The 21,508-nt window shown below is 53.0% G+C and overlaps 1 protein-coding gene across 1 annotated transcript; it reads right to left on the bottom strand.

The window, feature by feature from the left end:
• Positions 1-3,812: 3,812 nt before the first annotated feature.
• Positions 3,813-19,663, bottom strand: SYPL2 (synaptophysin like 2). The gene is made up of 6 exons (XM_074935825.1): positions 19,616-19,663; positions 19,436-19,507; positions 14,514-14,638; positions 9,151-9,352; positions 8,049-8,240; positions 3,813-7,224 (listed from the first exon to the last, which is right to left on the bottom strand). Exons 1-6 carry the CDS (start codon positions 19,661-19,663, stop codon positions 7,096-7,098), a joined length of 768 nt encoding a protein of 255 aa, XP_074791926.1. The 3' UTR covers positions 3,813-7,095.
• Positions 19,664-21,508: the final 1,845 nt, after the last annotated feature.

Here is a 21,508-nt window from a genome sequence, read left to right as displayed (position 1 = left end):
TTTGTGAGATCCCTTTGTAGCTCTTTGCAGTCTGCTTTGGACTTAATGGTCTCAAGTAATTTTGTATCATCTGCAAACTTTGCCACCTTGCTGTTTACACTTTTTCTAGATCATTTATGAATATGTCAAACAGCACTGGTTCCAGTACAGATCCCTGGGGAACGCTACTATGTACCTCTCCACTGTGAAAACTGACTGTTTATTCCTACTCTTTGTTTCCTGGTATTTTTGTTAGCACTTACTGGTCCAGGAGAGGATCTTCCCTCTTATCCCATGACTACTTACTTTGCTTATGAACCTTTTGTGAGGGACCTTGTCAAGGCTGGATCTCCTTCGTCCACATGCTTGTTGACCCCCTCAAAGAATTCTAATGGATTGGTGAGGCATGATTTCCCTTTACAAAAGCTGTGTTGACTCTTCCCCAACAGTCACATTCATTTACGTGTCTGATAATTCTGTTCTTTAGTAAAGTTTCAACCAATTTCCCTGGTACAGAAATTAGGCTTACCAGCCTCTGATTGCCGGGATCACCTCTGGAGCCTTTTTTAAAAATCGGCATCACATTAGATATCTTCCAGTCATGTGGTGCAAAGGCTGATTTAAGCGATAGGTTACATACCACAGTTAGTTCTGCAATTTCATATTTTAGTTCCTTCTGGGCCTGGAGACTTACTGTTTAATTTATTAATTTGTTCCAAAACCACATCTATTAACACCTCAATCTAGAACAGTTCCTCAGATTTGTCACCTAAAAAGAACGGCTCAGGTTTGGGAACCTCCCTCACATCCTCTGCAGTGAAGACCAATTCAAAGAATTCATTTAGTTTCCCTGCAGTGGCCTTATCGTCCTTGAGTGCTCCTTTAGCACCTCGATCGTCCAGTGCCAGTGGTCCCACTCATTGATCGGCAGGCTTCCCACTTCTGATGTACTTAAACATTTTTTTGCTGTTAGTTTTTGAGTCTTTTGCTAGTTGCTCTTCAAATTCTTTTTGCCCTGCCTAATTATATTTCTACACTTGGTTGGCCAAAGTTTATGTTCCTTTCTGTTTTCCTCAATAGAAAACACCACCCAACAGGTTCGGACAGGAAGTGAAGAAGTATCTTGTATCACTGGAAACTGCCAGGGGGAATTGAGGGAGGCAGAAGGCACTGACCCGAGATACAGGGTCTAGCAGAAACCATCCATCAGGATACTGGGGTGATAGAACCCCTGCAGCCTCACCCCACCACCTAGGATGAGGCTGTAAGAAGCCTGCACCAATATGCCTGAGAGACTCCAGCAGAGCTGGCCTGGCTCTCCTGTCCTGGTGACAGAGGACTCCCTGGGGTCAGCGAGGACTGCAGCCAAGGGGGCCCGCTGGGGCCATGAAAGCTTTTGTCTGTTTCAGTGCCTGTGCTGATCCATTTCTCTCCCTTCCACATGGAAATCAATACAGCCAGCCAGCCGGCAGAATGAGTTCATCCATCACTTTTGCTCCTTTTCTAATGAATATTTTCTTTCCTATAAGGGCTGTTGCTAAAGTCTCCAAATGGCAATATTTCTCCAGGAATCTGTCACTCCTCTTAGCAGGCTGTGATCACAGTGTCCAGATCCTCCTTCCCCCATAACCCTGCCCCTTCCCATCAGATTACACAGATAAGTCAGTCTCACTGGGGTTCTGCCCACCTGCTTTAGTTCCACATTTGGTCTGAAGGCCTGGAGAGGATTCAAGCTCTGGGAATACGCCTAGGGGTTGGAAATCTCAGGGCTGGGGGGAGAAAGGGCCTCCGTGCCACACTGCGGCACCAGGGTTAAACGAAGGGTGTGTCTACACGAACAGTGTGCACGGCCCAGCTCTACCAACGCAGCTGCCCCACTGCAATGCGTCCGGTTGAGACGCTCTGTGCCGATGGGGGAGAACTCTCCCCTTGGCATGATAAAACCACCTCCGCGAACGGCAGAAACAGCTCTCCCGCTGGCATAGCACTGTGCACACGAGCGCTTGTCGGTGTGACGTAGATCGCTCGGGGGTGGTTTGTTCACCCTCCTGGGTGACATAAGTTCTGCTGACATAGGCTGTAGTACAGACATAGCCTAAGTCAGGGGAGCTGTGCAGAGACCAGATTCTCCTAGGAGTAATCACAGCCTCTTGCACCATTAGCACTTTGCATCGTTCGTTATCCTGCCCAGCTCAGTTTCACCTGTCAGTCTGGGCAGGTCGCTACAAAGGCTCGTTTCCTCTGTGTGCAAAGGTGAGGCCTGCCCAGGGGCACCTGCAGCAGAGCCTGTTAAGCACGGGTAATTGGAGATTTGGGGTGTAGTTCAGGCAGAGAGCGATGGCCATTGCAAATGCCTTTAAAATGAATCCACATGGCAGTCACTGACTGCAGAGTCCCTCCTGCACCCGGAACCAAGGCTGTAAGGCCCATCTCTCACTGGCTGCAGGGCAGCTACCTACACCAGCACTGAATGCGATTCAGAGGGAGGAATTTGGGTGTGAGCCATGAGCCTTGTTTGGAAGGATGATCCACAAGAAAGCCACTGTGCTTTTAGCACTCAGTCTCCACAGGAAACTGCATCCCCTTCTTTAGCACTGCCATGTCCATCCCCTGTGTCTAGCACCCTTTTATCCTGGCTTCAGCCTAACACAAGACCAAAAGATCCTGGCAACAAAGAGCTTGGGCCAGTTTCTGATCTAAGTTACACTGGTGTAAATCCAAAGTGACTCTGCCCAAGTCAGTCGAGTTCCTGTGGATTTTTTCCGGTATAACCTAGATCACAGTCCAGCCCCTCCTTTTTCTAGGTGCCATGTACACTGATGAGATGTACATAGTAACATGAAACAATGGCCACTCCACCCTTGCAGCCTTTTCCCTGGGTGCTCAAGCTGAGCCATGGGGCACCCTGGGGCTGGGAGCAGCCCAGAAGCATTTTCTCCCATGTTTTCAAAGGCAGGGAAGCATTTTACCCTGCCCGATTGGCACTTGCCTGTAGGCAAAGAATGGTACAGCAGCTTGTTGGGGCCAATATGACCCCAGCCTATCTGCCAAGTGGGATTTGCTCTGCCCTTAACAGATGGCGATTTTCCCTTTCTGGGGAGTTCCTAGTTGTATGGCTCTGCTAACATGATCGGTCAGACATAATCAAAGCAAGGGCTCTCCCCCTTTGATCCGTGGGGCCTGTTGTGGTGGGTGAGATGGCAGTGTATGCCCAGGCCAGGTCAGTGGGGACGGTGCGACTCTGGCATGGGGTGGCTGTGGCTGCATATGATATGCCCTCCCTGCCTGGACGCTGTGGGCAATGGCTCAGGTGGTGGAGTCAGCGGGGAGACGCTGGTCAGAGATGACACTGCTGCAACAAATAGCAAAGCTGTCTTAGGTCACCTAATCACCTGCCCTGGAGGTGAGTGCAGGCTTGTTCCCTTGGGGCAGGGGAGGCAGCCAGCCAGGCAGCATACCCACCCCTTCCCTGGAGTAGTGCAGGGCCCATCACACGTATGGCCACTGCGCTCCAGCCCACTCTGGGAGACACGGGGGCCACAGGCTATCATCCAGGACTCTCAGATCCAACAGTACAGGCCTGCACCTCTCCAGCGAGGGGAGCATCTGCTGGCAGTAACAGTAGGATGTTATCTAGCTAGACTAGCCCCTTGAGGAGGAGGCCCACCACAGGTTGCAGGTGTGACAGCTGTAGGAGCCCCGTGGACCGGGAGGAAGCAGGGTAGAGAGTGACTGTTGGAGAAGGGTGGGGAATGCAAAGGAAACCGGCCCCGAGCAGCACCTTGTGGTAACAAACCCTCGCAGCACTTTTTATTCAGTCATAACAACAAGCACCAGAAAACCATGCAATGTAATCCAGGGCTGGGGAGGCCGAAGCAGCCAGGCAGTGCCAAGCGCACACAGCAGAGCGCGGGATTGGGCCACTGCCCCCGTCTCAACTCCTGCTGCAATCAGTTGCTTTAACAGTGGCCAAAAGGGCTAAAAAGCAATTGCCTCCCCCCTGCCCCCATAACCCCGCTCCCTGCAGAGTCACACACATTCAGGGCCCTTTGCTGGCACCAGGCCTGCCTCCACCCACAGCCAAGAGATTCTCCAGGAAAACACAAAGTCAGCACCAGCTAAGGTTGGTCCCTCCCCCTCTGCCTAGCCCCAGGAGCCCCCTCCTCTAGGATCTCTGTCACGGGGCAGGGCCCAATGAGGAGAAGTCCCTGGCCTGGAGCCTACCGCCTGAGCTGGGGGGGGTATTCATGAGGGAGGGCTGCAGGCTGCCATAGGAGCTGCTCCTAGTGCTGGGCAAAGGGGCAGGTGCCACCTTAGCACCAAAGCTAAAAGAAAGGTATTATTTTCTCTCTCCCCTTTCAAATAAATAAATACAGGCAGAACACAGCACGCCCCACAGTAGAAACGGTTCCCAGCCCCCGCTTCCCCATGAGGGCGGAGGTTACAAAATGCAGAGAAGTGCCCTCTCCTTCCCCGCAGGTTCTGGAGCCATTATTACTAATCACGGATAAGCGAAATAAAGACCCGGCCATTCCACCCTCCCGCTGTGGCAGGGATGGGCGCCAGCTCAGTTGGCCGCTGGACTCTTGGAAGATCTGAGCAGCACAGGTCCCTGCGGTGGCTTATCCACAAAGAGGCCAGACCCTCACCTAGCGTAAAGCAGCGTCACTTCCTGACTGTAACGGAGCCTGGCAGCTGGGGATCGGCTTTGACTATCCCCCCAGATTAGCAAACAGGGACGCAGGCAAAGCAGAAGGAACCAAATGCAGCGGTGGCAATTCGGTGGGTTGGTTGTCCTGGTACCCTCAAAGCCACCATGGGAGCGTAGGAATTGCCGTTCCACATCAGACCAGTGGCCCGCCTAGTCTGGGATCTGGTCTCCAGCATCAGCTGCTTAAGAGGAAGGTGCAAGAAAACCCATACTGGACAATTATGGAATAGCCTGGCCACAAGGGAAGTTTCTTCCTGACCCTTGGCAGCTAGTGGTGGCTTATGCCCAGAAACATGAGGGTTTATACCTCTAGGAACTCAAGGACTGGAGAAGTCGGGCCAGAGCCGGCTGGACTGGAAGCCTGGGTGGGGAGGGGGAAGCCCTCCAGCAACAGATTGGTCGATTCTTTTGTCCTGCAGGGCGTCCCAGGGCCACCGTAAGAGGACCACAGCATGTGGCACTGGGGCTGTGCTGCAGGGAAATGGGCATCACAGCCCTGTGGGACTCAGTCCCCTGTGGTTCTGGGGCAGAGACACCACAGGGCTCCCTACAACTGGCCAGAGCCTGGCTGCCGTGGAGGGGCGAGAGGTGGAGGGGAAATGTACAAAATATGCAGCAATTGGGTCTTTGCTGAACAGACGGTCCCCAGCTAACAAAGCACCATTAATATCCGTCTCTCCTTTAGCAGAAAGGAGGCACCCCCATCGTGGAGGGCAGGGAGAGGAAAGGGAGAGAGTAAGACCCGAAGAGTCAGCGTGGAGCCTGGATTCCCCAGGCCCTTGAACCAAAGCTCTCGCCTGTTTCTAGGGAAGGCAGCAACCCCTTCATAGCAGAGCAATGCCCTGAAGCTCAGAGGGGTTTACAGAGTTCAGCGCACTAAAGCAGCTGCTGAACAAGCCCCTTCTCTGTGAACAAAGTAGGGCTGTCTTTGGGACCTGGGATGCTAAGCTACCATTCTGTCCAGCGGCTCCGGGAGCACAGAGCCCCTTGTGGGGTCAGCTGTTACAATGCCAACAGGCTTGGGGCCAGCTGCCTCGTGCCCCAGCGGCCGGTGGGATGACAGGACTGCTCAGGGGTTGCGTGACCAATCAGTGTTGCTGGGCTCCAGGGACAGGACTAGTAGGAGCGGCTAGCATAGTGCCAGTGGGGTAAGGGGACGGTATTCCTACTGCAGACATGGACACTGATCATGATCTAAACACTCGGTTTGGACAAAGCTTCCCTTCTGCTTGTGCCCATGTCAGCACAGCACAGCTCTGGGTCCTTCCGCCTGGGGTCTAGGGTCATGAACTAGGCCAGTGGATCCTCCAGCTACGAGAAAAGGCTCCTAGAAGCCAAGCAAAGCTCTCTGGCTCAGGGCACCAGAGAGGGTCAGTCACCTGCTGCTGCCCCATAGGGAGCCATTGGAGCGGACACTCACGCACACTCAGAAGTTTTATAAGGAGGTTTCAGAGGAATCTGGGGCTGCTCCTCAGCTGTAGGACAGGGAAGGGACAAGCACCAAGAGCTGCTAAAAGGGCTGCCTTGGGAAGTGGATCAAGTTGGAGATCTGAGTAAGGAACCTCCTACCCCCCGTGCTGCCCCGTGTGAGATCCGAGATGGGAAAGCCCTCCTACAGCACTGTCTGGCAAGGGCAGGATCACACCCCCTCTATCAAGCTGCTGCTACACTAGATTATCTGGCCTAATGCATGGTCTCCCTCTGAGCCAAACTGGAGTTCAAGAACAGCTGAAAACCCACCATCAGCTTCCTCCAGGAGACACACAATGCTGCAGGCAGAAGGGAAGAGGAGAAATATACCAGCCTTCTCCTCCCAGGAGCAAGAAACAGCATATTCTCCACCTTCCCTTTTGGCCTCTTGTCTGTCTCCCTTGTTCCTAGTCAAGTAGGGGATAGGTATGACACAGCCTCTGCCTTTCCATGCTTGGGCAGTAGTGGGTGTTCTGTGGTCCTGCAGTGCCCCAGTCTTAGGTCTCCCCAGTGCATCCACTCTCACCCGCAAGTGGCTCCGCACCCCCTCCTGTGGCATCTAAACTCCTGATTGGTTTAGGCTCATCACAGCAGCTGTGAAGAGCAATTCCACACAGCCGCAGGCTGGGGGGCCAGGAACGCAGAAACAAATAAATTACACATATTAACAAAAATAATAAACCCTGCCACCAGAACCACGAGTTGTGTAATAGCCCCTTGGAGTCTGCAACAAGCTACGTATACCTGGGACCGAGCCAGGACTCCCGCCTGCCAGTCACTCAAAGGTGGGCATCCCAGAATGCTCAGGAGGGATGCCAACACGACGATGGAGCTTGCACAGGCCATGGTCCCACAGCACTGGGACGAAGGTGTGTATGTGACAAGGTACCGGCTGTCCAGGGTGGGAGGAGGTCTTGAGGGGGCAGAGAGGGTCTTTATTGCTTGTCGATGGCTCCCTGTTCAGCAGAGTTCTCCTTGTTAGTGGCCTGCACGTGCCACGAGGTCTCTTTAAACACAAACCAGCAGTTTCCAGCCCACAGGATAAAATTGATGAAGCCAAAGAGCTAGGGGAGAGTCAGAGAGAGCAAAGGGCACAATTACCATCAGCGAACTCGCAGCAAGACCTGCCAGCCTCGGGCGCGTGCGTGCGTCCAGCCGTGCACACCCCGCTCCCGGGTGGAATCAGGACGGCTCGGCGCTCTGCTGCATGGCCCCCCCGGTAGCTGGGGGCTCAAAGGATATAAGGCTGCCAACTGCTACAGGCAACGGAGAACCGCCCTTAGCTCCCCAGGCCTAGAGGCCAAGCGGACTTGGCAAAACCCCCTCAACTGCTGCCTGCACCCCGTTCTGGTGCTGAAGAAGTAGCTAAGTCACTCAGAGCGCACACATCCACTGCCAGTGACTGCCTCTCGGGGCAATGCACTTAGTAGAGAGACGGCACCCAGTGCGCCATTTCCACCAGGGTGTCTGAGCAGTTCCTGGCGCCCTGACTGCCCTTGGCGCACTGGTTAAACTACTGTAAACCACATGGCCATCTCCCCCAGGCGCAGACAGTCCGTCTACAGAGGTCGATGGGCCCGGTCCATCTCCGGCTAACAAAGCCGGGTGCTAGCAGCTCATGGTCCCTGGATGAAACCCCAGTGCTGATAACCCCCCTACCTCCATCCAGGGCATGGCACAGCCCAAGAGGCGTCTCCACCAGCGCTCTACTCCAGTTTTGTGGTCACAGACATTGCAGCTTGTGGGCCAGATCCTGAGCTGGTGTAAATGGGCCGTTCATTTCAACAGAACATGGCGCATTCACGCCAGGTGTAAATCTGGCCGAATGGGTCCCCTGCCCCCTTTGCTTGTGCGCAGCTGTGGCGCTGGCTTGGCCGTGGGCTCTTACCACGGAGATGTTGGCCAGCCCCATGGCCGGCGTGGCCCCAGCGTTGCACACGGCCTGTTTGAGATGGCACACGGACATGGCGGCGATGAGACTGGATGGCCGTGTGGCCCCCTTCACGTCTGACAGGCCTTTGCCCCAGGCTGCAGCCGCCACCAACCAGAAGAAGGTGAAGGAGACGCTCACGCAGAAATCCTGGGGGGCGGGAAGGAAACGTCATGCTGGCTCCCTTGTGGTGCACAGCAGGGCTCCTCTCACTCTCCCCAGCCCCAGGCATGGAGATGGGAATGCTCGTCTAGCTCCAGGACCTCCAGCCCACCTGGCCTATACCACCTCCCACCACCACCTGCCAGGGACCAGCCCCCCAGCCCCGCCCCAGCCCCACCGGCTGGTGGACTAAGGCAGACTCCAAAAGATCTAGGCCCAATGCTCCAGAAAGGCCCCTAAATTCCCTGGAGGGTCCCACTAGTGTTCCAACCCCTCACCCCAATGTATGCGACTCCCCTGTTCTTTGATAAGCAAAGGGGTTTAGGACCACCTGGCTTGCACTGCCCAGCTTCAGTCTGCCCTTGCTGCCTGCATCTAATGCCTCCCTTTCTTGACCTGAAGCCCCAGGCACCAAACAGACATCCTGCTACATCCCAGTGCGGGGCCTTCAGCCTTCATCTGTGAGCCCTGGCTCTGAAACAGCCTTCAGCCTTCACACTGAGCACCCAGAGTCGAAGGCTTAATCACTTGGCTGCTGACCCTGGCCGGGATTAGGGGGACAGTGCCTGCTATGGGTCAGCTCTGTCTCTCCTCACGTTGCCAGCGTGACAGCACCACAGGGAGAGAACTCCCATCCTGAAAAGGGGTGCAGGGACAGAATGATGGCTCAATGGTGGGGGAAGCCCTCAGATGCTCAGCTCTGCCTCCTCTGACTTCCCCTCCCAAGAAATGGGAAGTAACTTGCCCAAGGTCCCATAGTGAGTCAGTGGCGGAGCCAGAAATCAGATCCAGGAGACCTAACTCCCAGCCCTGTGCCACAGGTTCTTTAGCGCAAGCCCCACAGCTGTAAGAGCCACCAAACAAACCCCAGCCCAGGGGCCTAAGGCAGGGATCTCACCGCAAAGGGAAGCCTCTTGTTCTCTGTGTAAAGGGAGTGAAATCGCAGGTAGATCACCAGGGCTGCCATGCTGTAGAGGAAGGAGAAGACTCCCAGGGTCACGAAGAACTCGGAGGGGGCCGAGAAGTCCCCCATGAGATGCAAAGTCCTTTTAGTGGCATTGCCCTCGCAGACAGGCATCTCAAAGGGAATCCTGGATAACCTGCCCACAGAGAAAGGGGTGGGGAGAGAGATACATTTAGCAGGGAGGAAGGCGCAGTGCAGGAGAGAGAACGGGGTGAGACCTACATCCACCCTCTTGGGTGGGAGGCGCCAGCCTGTCTGAAGGCTGGGATTGGTGGGCGGAGCCTTGAAAGGCCCACCCCCTCAGATACGGGAGGGGCCATGGAATCCAGATATGGTGGACTGAGTATGGGGGACAAGAGAACAGGATTGGGGGGTGCAGGTCATGGGATAAAACCAGTGATGCAGAGGGGGACACTGAGCAGAGAACCCTGCAGAGCAGCTGCTGCCCAGAGGAGTCCAAGGAGCTAGAGGATGGCACCCATAGGAACCCTGCCTGGCTGCATGAACAGACAAGGGCCTGGGAAAAGGCCCCACAGTCACAGAGAAGGGAAATGCATCTAACGAGGAGCACTGTCCTGCTTCCTCCTCCTGGACAGATGGACGGCTGGCTTGGCCTGCCTCTGCAGGAGGTTGACAGTGTGGTCTTGGGGCTGTGTGGTCATGGGCGGGAGTTATCCACAGAGCAAGGACAGTACGGGCAGTGGCAGGGTATGGTCCCTACACTGCAGCCTGCCAACGGGCCTCATCCCCTCTACGGCTTGATCTACACCAGTAGCCCTGCCCCTGGCTGTATAAATGCTGGTGTCCGATCTACACTTGCTCTTACACTGGAGCAGCACTACCCCTTGATGATTTGCTAGTGTAGACACACTGTAGGAGTGAGTTCAGATTCCACAGCAGTCAGTCCTTGGCCACTCTGTCTATCTGGGTTTCCATAAGATTGACCATCACCATGGTATTCAACCACCTCTCTGCTAAGGCTGCCAGCAGTGGGGCCGATTCATGACAGTAACATAAAGGATTTTAGAGTAGCAGCCGTGTTAGTCTGTATCCGCAAAAAGAAAAGGAGGACTAATTTATTAGAGCATAAGCTTTCGTGAGCTACAGCTCACTTCATCGGATGCATGCAGATGAAGTGAGCTGTAGCTCACGAAAGCTTATGCTCAAATAAATTTGTTAGTCTCTAAGGTGCCACAAGTCCTCCTTTTCTTTTTTAGAAAGGATTTTGTGACTTGTCACTTCAGTTCTGGTATGACACCCACCCACTCATTTCACAGAGGCTGCTAAGAGCCATCAGATGGCACCAGCATTCCAATTCTGTATGCTCTGATAAGACTGCACCGTGCCCGGGGCAGTGAGCTCTCCTTTGTCCGTGGCAGTCAAGCCCCATACAAAAACAGGTAACTTTCTGTCACCACCTTCCGACGCTGAATATGACACAGCCACCGAGGGGTGAAAAACTTTCTGGCCCAATCACCCCTCCCACTGAATTGACTTTAAAGGAAAAGAGGGATTTTCTCTTTGACCTGACTCTCCCCCGTACTCTCATGCAGCTGAATACAACAGCACCAGGCTAGTACCCCAGAACTACAGCTGGAAACTGAGCAGAAAGTGAGGGCCAGGTCAGAGCAGGTCTAAATGGAAAACGCTCCACTGAGCTCGGCCCGTGTACGTCAGGATGTAGGATGGGGACCTGACCTGCACAGTGAAACAGAGCAGCCTGCTTTCCATTTGGTGAAATGTATCAAGCAAACAGGGACCATCAAATGGGGGACAAGTTCACTAAATGCTTAAAACTCTCCCTGTGTTCATCATCTCAGGGATGGTGACGCGCCCTTAGCAGACTGGGATGAGAGCTATACTCTTCCATCTTGTGTAGGGAACTGGGCAGGAGTCTTGCATATGTTGGAGGTCCCTAAAGGAGCTCTGATGGTGAGAGCACTTGTTAAGGAGGAACTGAGGTATGCCCAAGGCCTTCTTGCCAACTGTCCCTATTGAGCTGGGACAGTCACTGTTATTTCAGTAGCACAGTTCTCCATTTCTCCCCTCTCTGAGCCTCCTAGCAGTGCTCCTAGTCAGTGGAGATCAGAGGTGTGCCTCTATTTATAGCTATCAAATGTTGGCAGGCAGGCCGAGATGTGTGGATAGATATAGCCATGTTCACACTTTTCATAATTTTAGCTTCACAGGCTGGATTTCAGTCTAATTCTGGCCTCTTTTCTGCTCACCCAAGAGGCCTTTTTGCTGATCCGTAACAAACGGGGCTATTCCGTGCTCACTTTGACTTCCTTACTGCTTGACAAACCTTTCTGGCCTTGGGGTGGCTGAGGGATTAACGAATGCTGGCCATAATGGAACAGACCATTGGCTCATCAATGCCAGTACCCTGCTTCCAGCAATGGCCTATACCTGAAACATGAGCTGAAGTCTGCAGCAACCTGCCTCCTGACCTCAGCAGCGGTCAGGAATGGGGGTGACGGATGTATGTGTATGTGACCTGGTTGTTGGCTATGGTGGGTTGTTGTCTCTGTACGAATTGGTTTAGTTTAATAGTAGGACTGACTAGGAAAAGGTAGCAAGGCAACACAATGGCTACAGATAAGCAACCAGCCAGTCATTAGAAGAGGATGCCTGAGCCATTCGCTGTGAAGCTGCTATTTCCAGGCTCCAGCCAAGTTACAAGACTTGTTCTGCCAGTACTGGGAGCCAACCAATGAAACAGAAACCAAACAGTTAAAAAGTCTCTCTCCACCTTGTTAGGGAGGGGCAGACAGACACAGACCCCATTTGGGGGAACTGAAGAAATCAGGCCTTCTAGGCTTCCTAGGGGGTGTGCCCACACATGAGCCCACAGCAGGTGCTGATGCAAAGTACGATGGGAGTATAACAGATCCATCGCAGCTGAGTGCAGACGGTTTCTTGTTTAATCCCTCTCTCATGTTATGCCTGGCTCCTACTGTTAAGGCTGAACAATGCTTTGGTGTAAGAAGGCTCTCTGGTTATTTGTACAAACCACTGCTCACAGGTTCCCGAAGGGATGATCCACTGGTGCTGAACCCACTCGGACCTGTCAGGGTAAGTACGGTAGATACACAAGATGCTGAAGCACAGGGTCCAGTCTAAGAGTGAGAGAATCATGTGATTCCACCCCCCAGGAAGTAAAAGCATGAGGCCTGACTCCTGAAGGGGCTCATTCAGAGACACCAGAGAGAGAGTCAGGCGTGCAGCCAGCCCATAGCATAGCACTCAGAATTCACAGCTGTGACATTGACACCTGTGAGCTACAAGGAGTTAAAGTAGTCACCTCTGAATTATGATGGTTTTCTCCATACACCCACATTAGCTGATTAAAAGGATCTCTGAGCCCTCCAACCTACAGAGAATTGAGCAGAGAAACTGCTTGACTGAACAGATCAATGGTTTATCTATCTAGACCAGCATCTCATCTCTTAATAGTGACCAGTGCAAGATGCTTTAAGAAAAATACCTGGTTTTAAATGCCGTACTGGGGGGCAGGGCAGGGGGAAGATGAATTTCTTCCTGACCCAGCTGGTGATCAGCATATGCCCTGAACCATGAGGACTAAAAGCCCTTCCAGTATTATCAGAGCTACAACTGAAGGTGCTGCTCTTATTCATACAAAAACCTAGTCATTCTTTGAAGCTTTGCTATGCTATTTGCCTCAGATAATAGTGGCACAAATTCCTCTCTTGTGGGAACTGACACCAGGTCTATTCATGCATTCACCCATATAATGCAGCCTGAAGATGTCCAAAAGGTTTCACCTCAGTCATACAGCCTCCCTAGCTTGTCTTGGGCAAAGGGCTCCCTATGCTTTGGGGTCTGTGTTTGAAATGCTCTCTTGGACGGAGAGCTAAAGGGGTCAGAACAGATCTGTCCATAATGAACTGGCTCTCCCTTGGGTATTCCATCTCCAGGAGATGCTCAGAGAGGATACACCTTTAAATAGGATGCAGTCAAAGCTAGTCAAGCATTGGTTATCCCTGCTTTCAAGGTCCCTAAGTCACCCAGCAGAGGGCGGGGAAGACGGGCCCATACAGAACACTGCATTCTTGAGCAAATCTCCAGCGAGTCGGTGTCTACGTTACCGGACAAAACGTGTTACAGGAGAGAGAGAAAAAATATAACCAACAAAACACATGACCTGCAGGCGCTCGCGTGAGAAAGCCTGGCCCGACTCTGGCCTGAGGAGCGGGGTCTGCTCTGCTGAGGCGAGAAGAGATCTGGACTGGGCTGAGGGGGAGGTTTCTCCATTGGACATAACTTTATTTCCATCTTGTGGCCTGACTGCAGCTCCCTTTTATACACAAAGGGAGTTTTCGAACATTGCTAAGCCCAGCTCAGCTCCACCGGCGGCAGAAAGGCTGGGAGCCCTAGGGAGACAAGGCAACTGCTGCTGGCACCATTTACTCCTCAGAGCAGGGCTAAGACACGCTGATGTCAAAGGACACAGCTCCACTAACTTCAACGGAGATAAACTGATTCACACCAACTGAGGATCTGAGTTACGGGGCTTCAGTGGCCATAGGAGCCTTGCATAGAAAGGGCTTCAGCAGAGCATGGAGGGGAAGGCTGGCAGCTCCTCTCGCTGGCTCTCCTCGCTTGTTTATTTAAAAAATGCCTTGTTCTCTTTGCAATTAAGCTGGCATAGGAACCAACTTCCCTGCCACACCGTGGGATCAGGCGTGTCCATCTGTGCCCACTTGCCCCCACTCTTCAGGCATCCAAAGGCCATTTCTTTGGATCCGTTCCCTCACGGCTTCCTATTTGCAGTAAGTTTTGGGTAATTAAGACCTATACCAGCCTGCCCTCTCCCCTCCCTTTGCCCACACCCATTGCAGAAGGGGTTTCCAAAACCCCAAGGAGAGCCCAAATGGGAGTCATTTTTCAACAGGGGCAGTTAAACAGCCATCCTTCAACTCTGTTTAGGTACCATTAAAATGAAAGAAAAACCTGCAGTGAGAGTCCTGTTCTAGCAGCACTATCCTACAGCAGTGAGTTACACAGATTAACTATACATTGCCTCAAAAAGTATTTCTATTTTTTAAAACGGTAGTAAAAGCAAGTCAGAGTGTACTGGTTTGGGAAGAGCACTCATCTGGGAAGCTGGGGGTAGGATATAGGTTCTGGTCCCTTCACAGACATCTCTCCATTGAGTCAAGCATTGGTGTCAGGCCAGTCTGTCTATTCTGATGGATTAATTACCATCTCCAGTGGCATGTAAGTCTGGAGAGGAAGCATCCTCTGGGTTAGTGTCCAGCAAGATCCCACATTACCTGAAAGGGTATCCGAACTGGACAGAGATGGCGGTCATCTCTTTCAGGTCATCATTGCATTTTACGGTAGCCCCTGTCTCCCCACTGAAAGAGCCACAGGAGCCGAAGGCAAAAATGGCAAAGAGCTGGAAGAGAAAAGCAAAAGGTTTTGAAGTCAGGGGGACTCCAGCTGGTGACAGTGAACTAGCAACAGGCAACAGGCGCTAGCAGGTAGCTCTTCTGGGCTCATCACGCCTCCTGAAATTTACAAGACAGCCCCGGTGATCACAGGTAAATAGTCCTGAGTTTAGTTGAGGCAACACAATATAACAGTGGCGCATCCACACATCATAGTCAAGGCAACATCCTCAGCAGTTGCAACGTAGTGCCATGGTCATATGACATCCCTGTCACCTGGTGCAAGGACTCATCAGAAAACCCAGTCAGCAAGGTCTTTTCCTTGAGTGATAACGTTTGTAACAAGAAATCAGAACAGGCCGACACAAGCAGAACATGGAGAAACAGAACCCAGGGCTCCAGATCACCCCTGTCTCCCAAGCAACCGCTCTTAGAGCACTTCCCTGAGCAGCAGGGCAAGGGGAGGAAGAAGCGGAGCTGGAGTCAATCTCTTCCTCACAGAAAACCAGGCAGTACTGTGACCCAGAGAGAGACGGAAGCCGTCTCCGTAGTCTATTTTGGCTACGGCCGAGTAAGGGGGCCAGTCAGTGCCAACTGGGATAGAGGTTTTGTGATATGGAACTGGAGTGAGACCACCAGTGGAGAGTCATCGCCAGAGCTCTCACTCACTGCTCTCCTGACCGGGGGCTGGCCAAGCTGGCAGCCTAGCAGTGAAAGTTCTCTAGATCCCAGCAATCCTCTGAGCCAGCCTCTCTTCCCAGTTCGGTTGGTTGGGATTCTGCTTGCTATGTTGCAAACAAACTAAGCACATACCTTCCTCAGAGAGAGCCAGACACTTTTGCTGGGACCAATGTGCTGGGACAAAGAGGTGCGATCAGAGACTACAACCTCTCTCCGGATGCACGTTCCCCGTCACTGGTATGTGCCCCCAGACTGGTGCTCTGACTTCAGCAGAGCTACACCAGTTTACAGCAACTGTGGAGCTGGCCCATTGATTCCTACTGAAGGCAGAGATAAGGCCCAGAGCAGGGAAGTGACTTGCCCAGGGGCACAAAGGCAGGTAATAGCAGTGCTGGGAATAGAACCCCAGTGTCTTAACTCACTGACCCTGCTCTAACAGACACCACCACCTCCCATCTGCACCAGCCAGGGAAGGGAACAGCAGCACTGCTAGGATGACTCCCATAACTCTCCTTTCTAACAAGGCCTTTTGCAGGTTCTGGGGCTGAGGGGGGTCAGCAAAGGAAGATACCCTAACGGACAACATGCAAGGTTGGCAGAGGTATTTACACAGGATCCATGTCTGCTTTGCACCACACCCTCCTCCAACTACTAGCAGCTAAGAAACCAGTAGGTAAGGGCAGGGAATAGCTGCAGAGACTGACACAGGCATCATGGCTTAAAGACAGCAAGAGCTGTCCCAGTGCTGGAGACAATGGGGCCGATGCCTCCCCCTGGGGCACACCATGGCACCCGGGGCTCTGCTCACAAAGGATACACTGAGCCGCACGGGCAGACAGCCCCCACTGACTGCAGCACGGCACCAGGACACCTGAGCACACAAGGCAGTGAGCACGTCGCTGGCTCATTAAGCTTCCCCATTCCAGAGACCTGTCACCCCAGCGCTTCCTGTCGGGGCTCCATGGGGCCTAATCCCCACCACCGAACAGCTGACAGCACTAGTAACCATCCAGCGCAGCTGATAGACAGCCCACGCTCTCAGGGATTCCTCCTCCCTGCTGAGCTCCTCTGTTCCATCCTTGCCCATCTGTGCCAGCAACACAGGCTGGCCAGGCGCCATACCAGAGATCTCTTCTTACTGGCTCCCTTCCCCACATCGCTCACTAACCCCTGGTGAGCTGGCCAGCTTGTGTGCACTCCGTGAGGCTCTCCGCCCTCACTTGGCAGAGGGAGGTGCACAATGGATGGGGGTGTGTGGAAGGGAACTGCCACAGGCAGATAAGGGACCTGGATGGTGTCCCACGAGACCTAGAGCTGCACACGCTTCTTCCCCGCCCCTGCCCCATTGGCCTCAGTGGGGATTACCTGCCCATGTGGATGGGTGAGCAGGCTCCTTGGTATCTTTGGAAGAATTTTGCAGCAGGGCCACCTGTCCCCCTAAAGCCCGGAATCAGCAGTTCAGAAACCTCCCAAAGAAGCTGGTGTTTCCAGAACAGCTGATGCGGAGACATTTGGGCAGGTGGCCTGGGCAGAAGCAGAGACTTCATTAAAAGAAAAATCTGTGTTTTCACAAAAACCTCAAACTTCCTGCCTCATTGCAAAATGCAGCCCAATACCTGAATGTCTCTCTCAGAACTGTGAAGCTGAGGGCCTGAGCCCCTGGTAGGATCTTTTTCCTTTGAAGCAACTTTTAATTCACTTTCTGGGACTGATGATGCTCAGGGGCCTTTATGCCTCTAAACCAAAATCAGTTTTCAATTACAGGACCAATAAACTGATGTCTTGTTTTCTTTGCCTCCCCCCCTGTAATGAGAGTGTAATTCATCCATGCAGGAAATGGTTATGAGTCTCAAATGACATTTCCTGTTCTTGGTTCTGAGTTGAATTTCTCTTTCTCTTCCACTGGCAGGGGGGGATGAATGTGGCTTCTGAATAGTTTTCTGGTAACTCATGCAGAAACACTCAGCTCTGGTTAAGTTCATGCACCCTGAACTCTGGCTCCCACAAGCGACAGGAAGAAAAAACAACTCTCTGTTTGCGTGTGTACAAGAGAGAGAATGAAAATGTAGGCTGAATAGACTGAGGGGTTCCCACTTCATCTATAAAGGACTGATCTATGTAACCAAATCCTGAACAGAACAGGCAGAGAATCACAGCAGTCAGGGGCAGAGGTCATCTTATGTCACCTCGTCCATTCTCAGCCAGCACGGGACTGTTCTGTATTATATATTCCCAAGTACTTTGTCCAGCATGTTTCTCCCACCATTTAACTTGAGACTCTATGCCATAAAGAACTCTGACCCAGATGCTCCAAGGTATTTAGGCTCTTAACTTCCACTGACAGTGTAAATACCTTTGAGGATCTTTGCCTTTGTTACCCTGGTTTTCCTGCATTCAGCTTAAGTTTCTTTGTTCAGTGTCCCCCCTAGTTATGTCCCTTCGAACTGCCCTGTATCATTTCTTTCCCTCCCCAGGATTTATACCCTTTTGCTACTATTGGTTGGAGGGCCTGATCCTGCAGCATGCTGAAGCACTTTCCATTCCAATGGGTACTCAGCACCTCTCAGGTCTGACTAAGCAAGACTGTTTGTGAGACCGTCCACTGATTTTGGATGCCTCTCTTTTGGGGTGTTTGACTTGGGATATGTTGAATTTTCAGAGGTGCTGTGCACCAGCAGCTCCCATTGACTTTAGTCAGGACTGCAGACACTCAGCACCTCTGAAAATCCGGCTCCCAGTGTCTCAAGTTAGGCTCCCAAAAACAGAGGGATCCAAAACCAGAGCTACTTTGGGAAGGTGTCAGCCTAGAGGTGTGCACCCAAAGTAAACAGAGTCACAGCCAGCTTCTCAGGCTGTGTGGGTGAGGATGTGGGGCGGGACAAGCAATGTGTGTCTATTCCTAGCCCTGCCAGTGACCTTGTGCAAATCACCTCCCCTGTCTGCTTCACAGCTGTAAAACAGGGGCCATGACGCTCCCCTACCTTTGTGACATGATTTCTGGATGAAGAGTGCTACAGAGGAGCTGAATGCTGCATACATGGCACACCATACACCAAGTACAGGCTCCCTGGATCCTGGCAGATCAGAGTGTGACCTGCACACCACGAACACATGCTGAACAGTTCCGTCACCACATGGAGGCATGAAACAAATGCAGCACCCTTGATGTGCCATGAGATATGCTAGCTAGTGCTGCGGTTCCTCATTCAGACAGAAGGCCTTTTAAAGTTACCTTTGCAAACATAAGAAATCATAATTGGTGTTATTCAGAACACCAACGCTACATTCTTCTATGGCCTGTTTCATTCACAGTGGCCTTGGCGAAACACTGCTGAGAAGGGGGGTGGGTATCTTCGTTTTATGGAGGTGTATGCTGAGGCTCAGGGGGGTGAAATGACTTGCCCAGGGTCCCATGAGAGTCAGTAGGAAGAGAACCTAAAGGAGTCCTGGCTCCCAGCATCCTGCCCTAGACAGGCAGAGTCAGTACACGTAAAGCTCTTTGGATGATGCAGACAGGCCGAGTGGAGACTGACTCCAACTATCAAACAATGGTAACTTTGCCCTGGGAACACACTTCCAACAGTGCAGTAGCAGACAACTCCAGCTATTACCACCTGATTCGGTGATCAGAAGGGGGCAGAAGGCTGTTCTACAACAGATCTGTTCTGAGGGGGGGAAGGTTTCCCACACACTCAAGCCCCAAGTACTGGGGTCCAAATAAGTGCAGGACTCCTGTCTCTCCCGCGGGAGGCGGAAGAGGAGAGTTCAGCGAGCTCAGGGACCCACCGAGGCCTGGTATGTGCAACATCAGAGCTCTGGAAAGGTTAAACCACGGCAGCCAGCTTTCCCCCCCTCTCCCCCGAGTGAAACGTGAGCAGGGCTAAGGCCAGTTCCCATACCCCTCCCCATAAACGGAGGCCTTCCTTGCACACAGAGGGGCTGCCTGGGAGGGGCACCGCATGCCGAGCTCCTTCCCTCCTCTAACCCTACCCCATACCCCACTCACCAAGAACTCGCCCCCAGAAAGAGCCGCCCCCCCGCAGCCAGCCAGGCGGCGCTGCCTTGCTGTGCAGGAACGTCACTCACTGGTACCGAAATAGAAAGAGCCGCTGTAGCAAACTCACCCACTGCAGCACCTTAACGAAGCCCAGGGGCTCCTCCAGGCGGCCCCAGCGCAGCCCGAAGAGCCGCCGGCCCTGCAGGGGAGAGACAAGGGCGGGGAGCTACGGTCAGCCAAGCCCGGAGGAGCCGGGGGAGCGCAGAGAAGGGGCGGGGGCAGGAGAGGGAGAGGGAGGGGGCGGTACCTGCTGCCCGGGCTCCTTGCGGCCGGCCGCGGCGGTGGGCTCGGACATGTCCAGCTGCGGGCAGGGCTGGCCGCTGCGTGCGCCGCCGGGCGGAGCGCACCCTTGCCGGGCGGTGGGCTGCGGGGAGCAGGGCTGGGGGGCAGCCCAGGCGCGGAGGGGGCTGTCCGGGGGGCGCTGCTCCGGGGCCGCCGCCGGCGGCTGCCGCTGCTGCCTTCTGCGCTCCGCCCTGGCGGCTGGACGAACCCGCGATTCAAACTTCTGTCAAACTCGCAGCGAAACTTCGCGGAGTCACGTGGAGACCAAAACCCAGCCCCGCCTGCCCCTCCGCCCCCTGCCCGCGGCACTGCCGGAGAGCCTGGGCCACTGCCAGGCTGGGGCTGCCTCTCTCGCCCGCCCGGGCCCGCGGGGGCCTCGCCCTACATTCCCCCCGATGAAAACCAGGGACAGGCACGAACCCATGGGCCAGGATGAATGCACAATTAACGGATTAGGGAATTTAGCGGAGACTAGACCCCAGCAGCGCCATGGGTCTAGCCCTACCCACCCCTCCTGGGGGCTGGCCACTAAAGCAAACACGTAGTCAAGTTTCCCCACCGCCCCCAGGCAGTGTGCAGGAGCATTTGTCACCTCCAAGCCCCTTGTGCACCCCCCCGTGCTGGGGCACAGCCATTCTCAGCTAACGCATACCAGCTACCAGCGCTTTCCCCCTTTCCTGTATCGCTCATCTCTCTGCCGCTCCGTGCCCGCCACTGCAGTCGGAGCCCTTCGAAGTTCCGGGGAGGGTCTCCAGTGCTCCGCCACTGCTCACGGTCAGGAGCCCTTCCTGTTTAAAGGACAATTCTTCCAAATGCTCTAAAAGCTGCATGCTTACTAGCATTGCCTTGTAACTTGGTGTGCTTCAAGGGACCGCAGGGTAGAACCACTGTGCCAAACTGGGGTCTTGAGAATGGGGTTCCCAAGATACAGCACCCCCCTACACAAAAGAATTTCTTAAGGTTAACCAATTTATTTGAGCATGAGCTTTCGTGAGCTACAGCTCACTTCATCGGATGCTGTAGCTCACGAAAGCTCATGCTCAAATAAATTGGTTAGTCTCTAAGGTGCCACAAGTCCTCCTTTTCTTTTTGCGAATACAGATTAACACGGCTGTTACTCTGAAACTTTTCTTAAGGTTGACACATTCTGCCATTTTTTGTTTTTTTGCTCAGACCTGGGGCTCAAAACATGTTTCTGATCCTGCCCCAAAATGATCTCAGGATCAACATTCATCCCAGCTAGTGCATGGCATTCACAGCCCCTTTGGGGAAGCAATATTGAAAACAATATTAAAAAAAGGAGTTAAACTCACCAGATAGGCATGAGCCTAACACTCACATGCTGAACAGATTACAGTGCACACATGAAGAAAGACTAGCCAAGAGAGCTGCTAGCCTTCATATAGCCTCAGGGAGTGTGGCCACTGAAAACTGACCAACATGCAGCCACTTTAAGTTTGAAACCTACTCTTATCAGAAATCTGAGAATGAAGTGTAAACATTTTGCTAAAATTGACATCTCTCCAGGTTTGTTATTTTGTTTTTTAATCATTATTATTGTTTTGGGGAAATGTTATCTGAGCAGATCAGATAATTCAGAAGGCATTCAAACTGTGTTTGAAAAGGAAATGTATTATATATGTGAATGGTTGGTGGAGGGAAGCGGGAACTAGAGGCAGAAGAGTGGGTGGGAAAAGGGGTTGGAGGTTGCAGGAAGAGAGAGGGATAAATGGGAATGGGCAGGAGGAGCGGAGAATGGGGGAAGGAAGGAGGAAGGGATAGTAAAGAAGAAACACGCCACTTTCCTCTCACGGGCTTAAAATTACTGTAACCACCACATAATAAAACTCTCAAGAAT

This window comes from Natator depressus, chromosome 21 (assembly GCF_965152275.1).
Source record: "Natator depressus isolate rNatDep1 chromosome 21, rNatDep2.hap1, whole genome shotgun sequence".
Lineage (NCBI taxonomy): Eukaryota > Metazoa > Chordata > Testudines > Cheloniidae > Natator > Natator depressus.
This window is presented reverse-complemented; position numbering and strand designations above follow the sequence as displayed.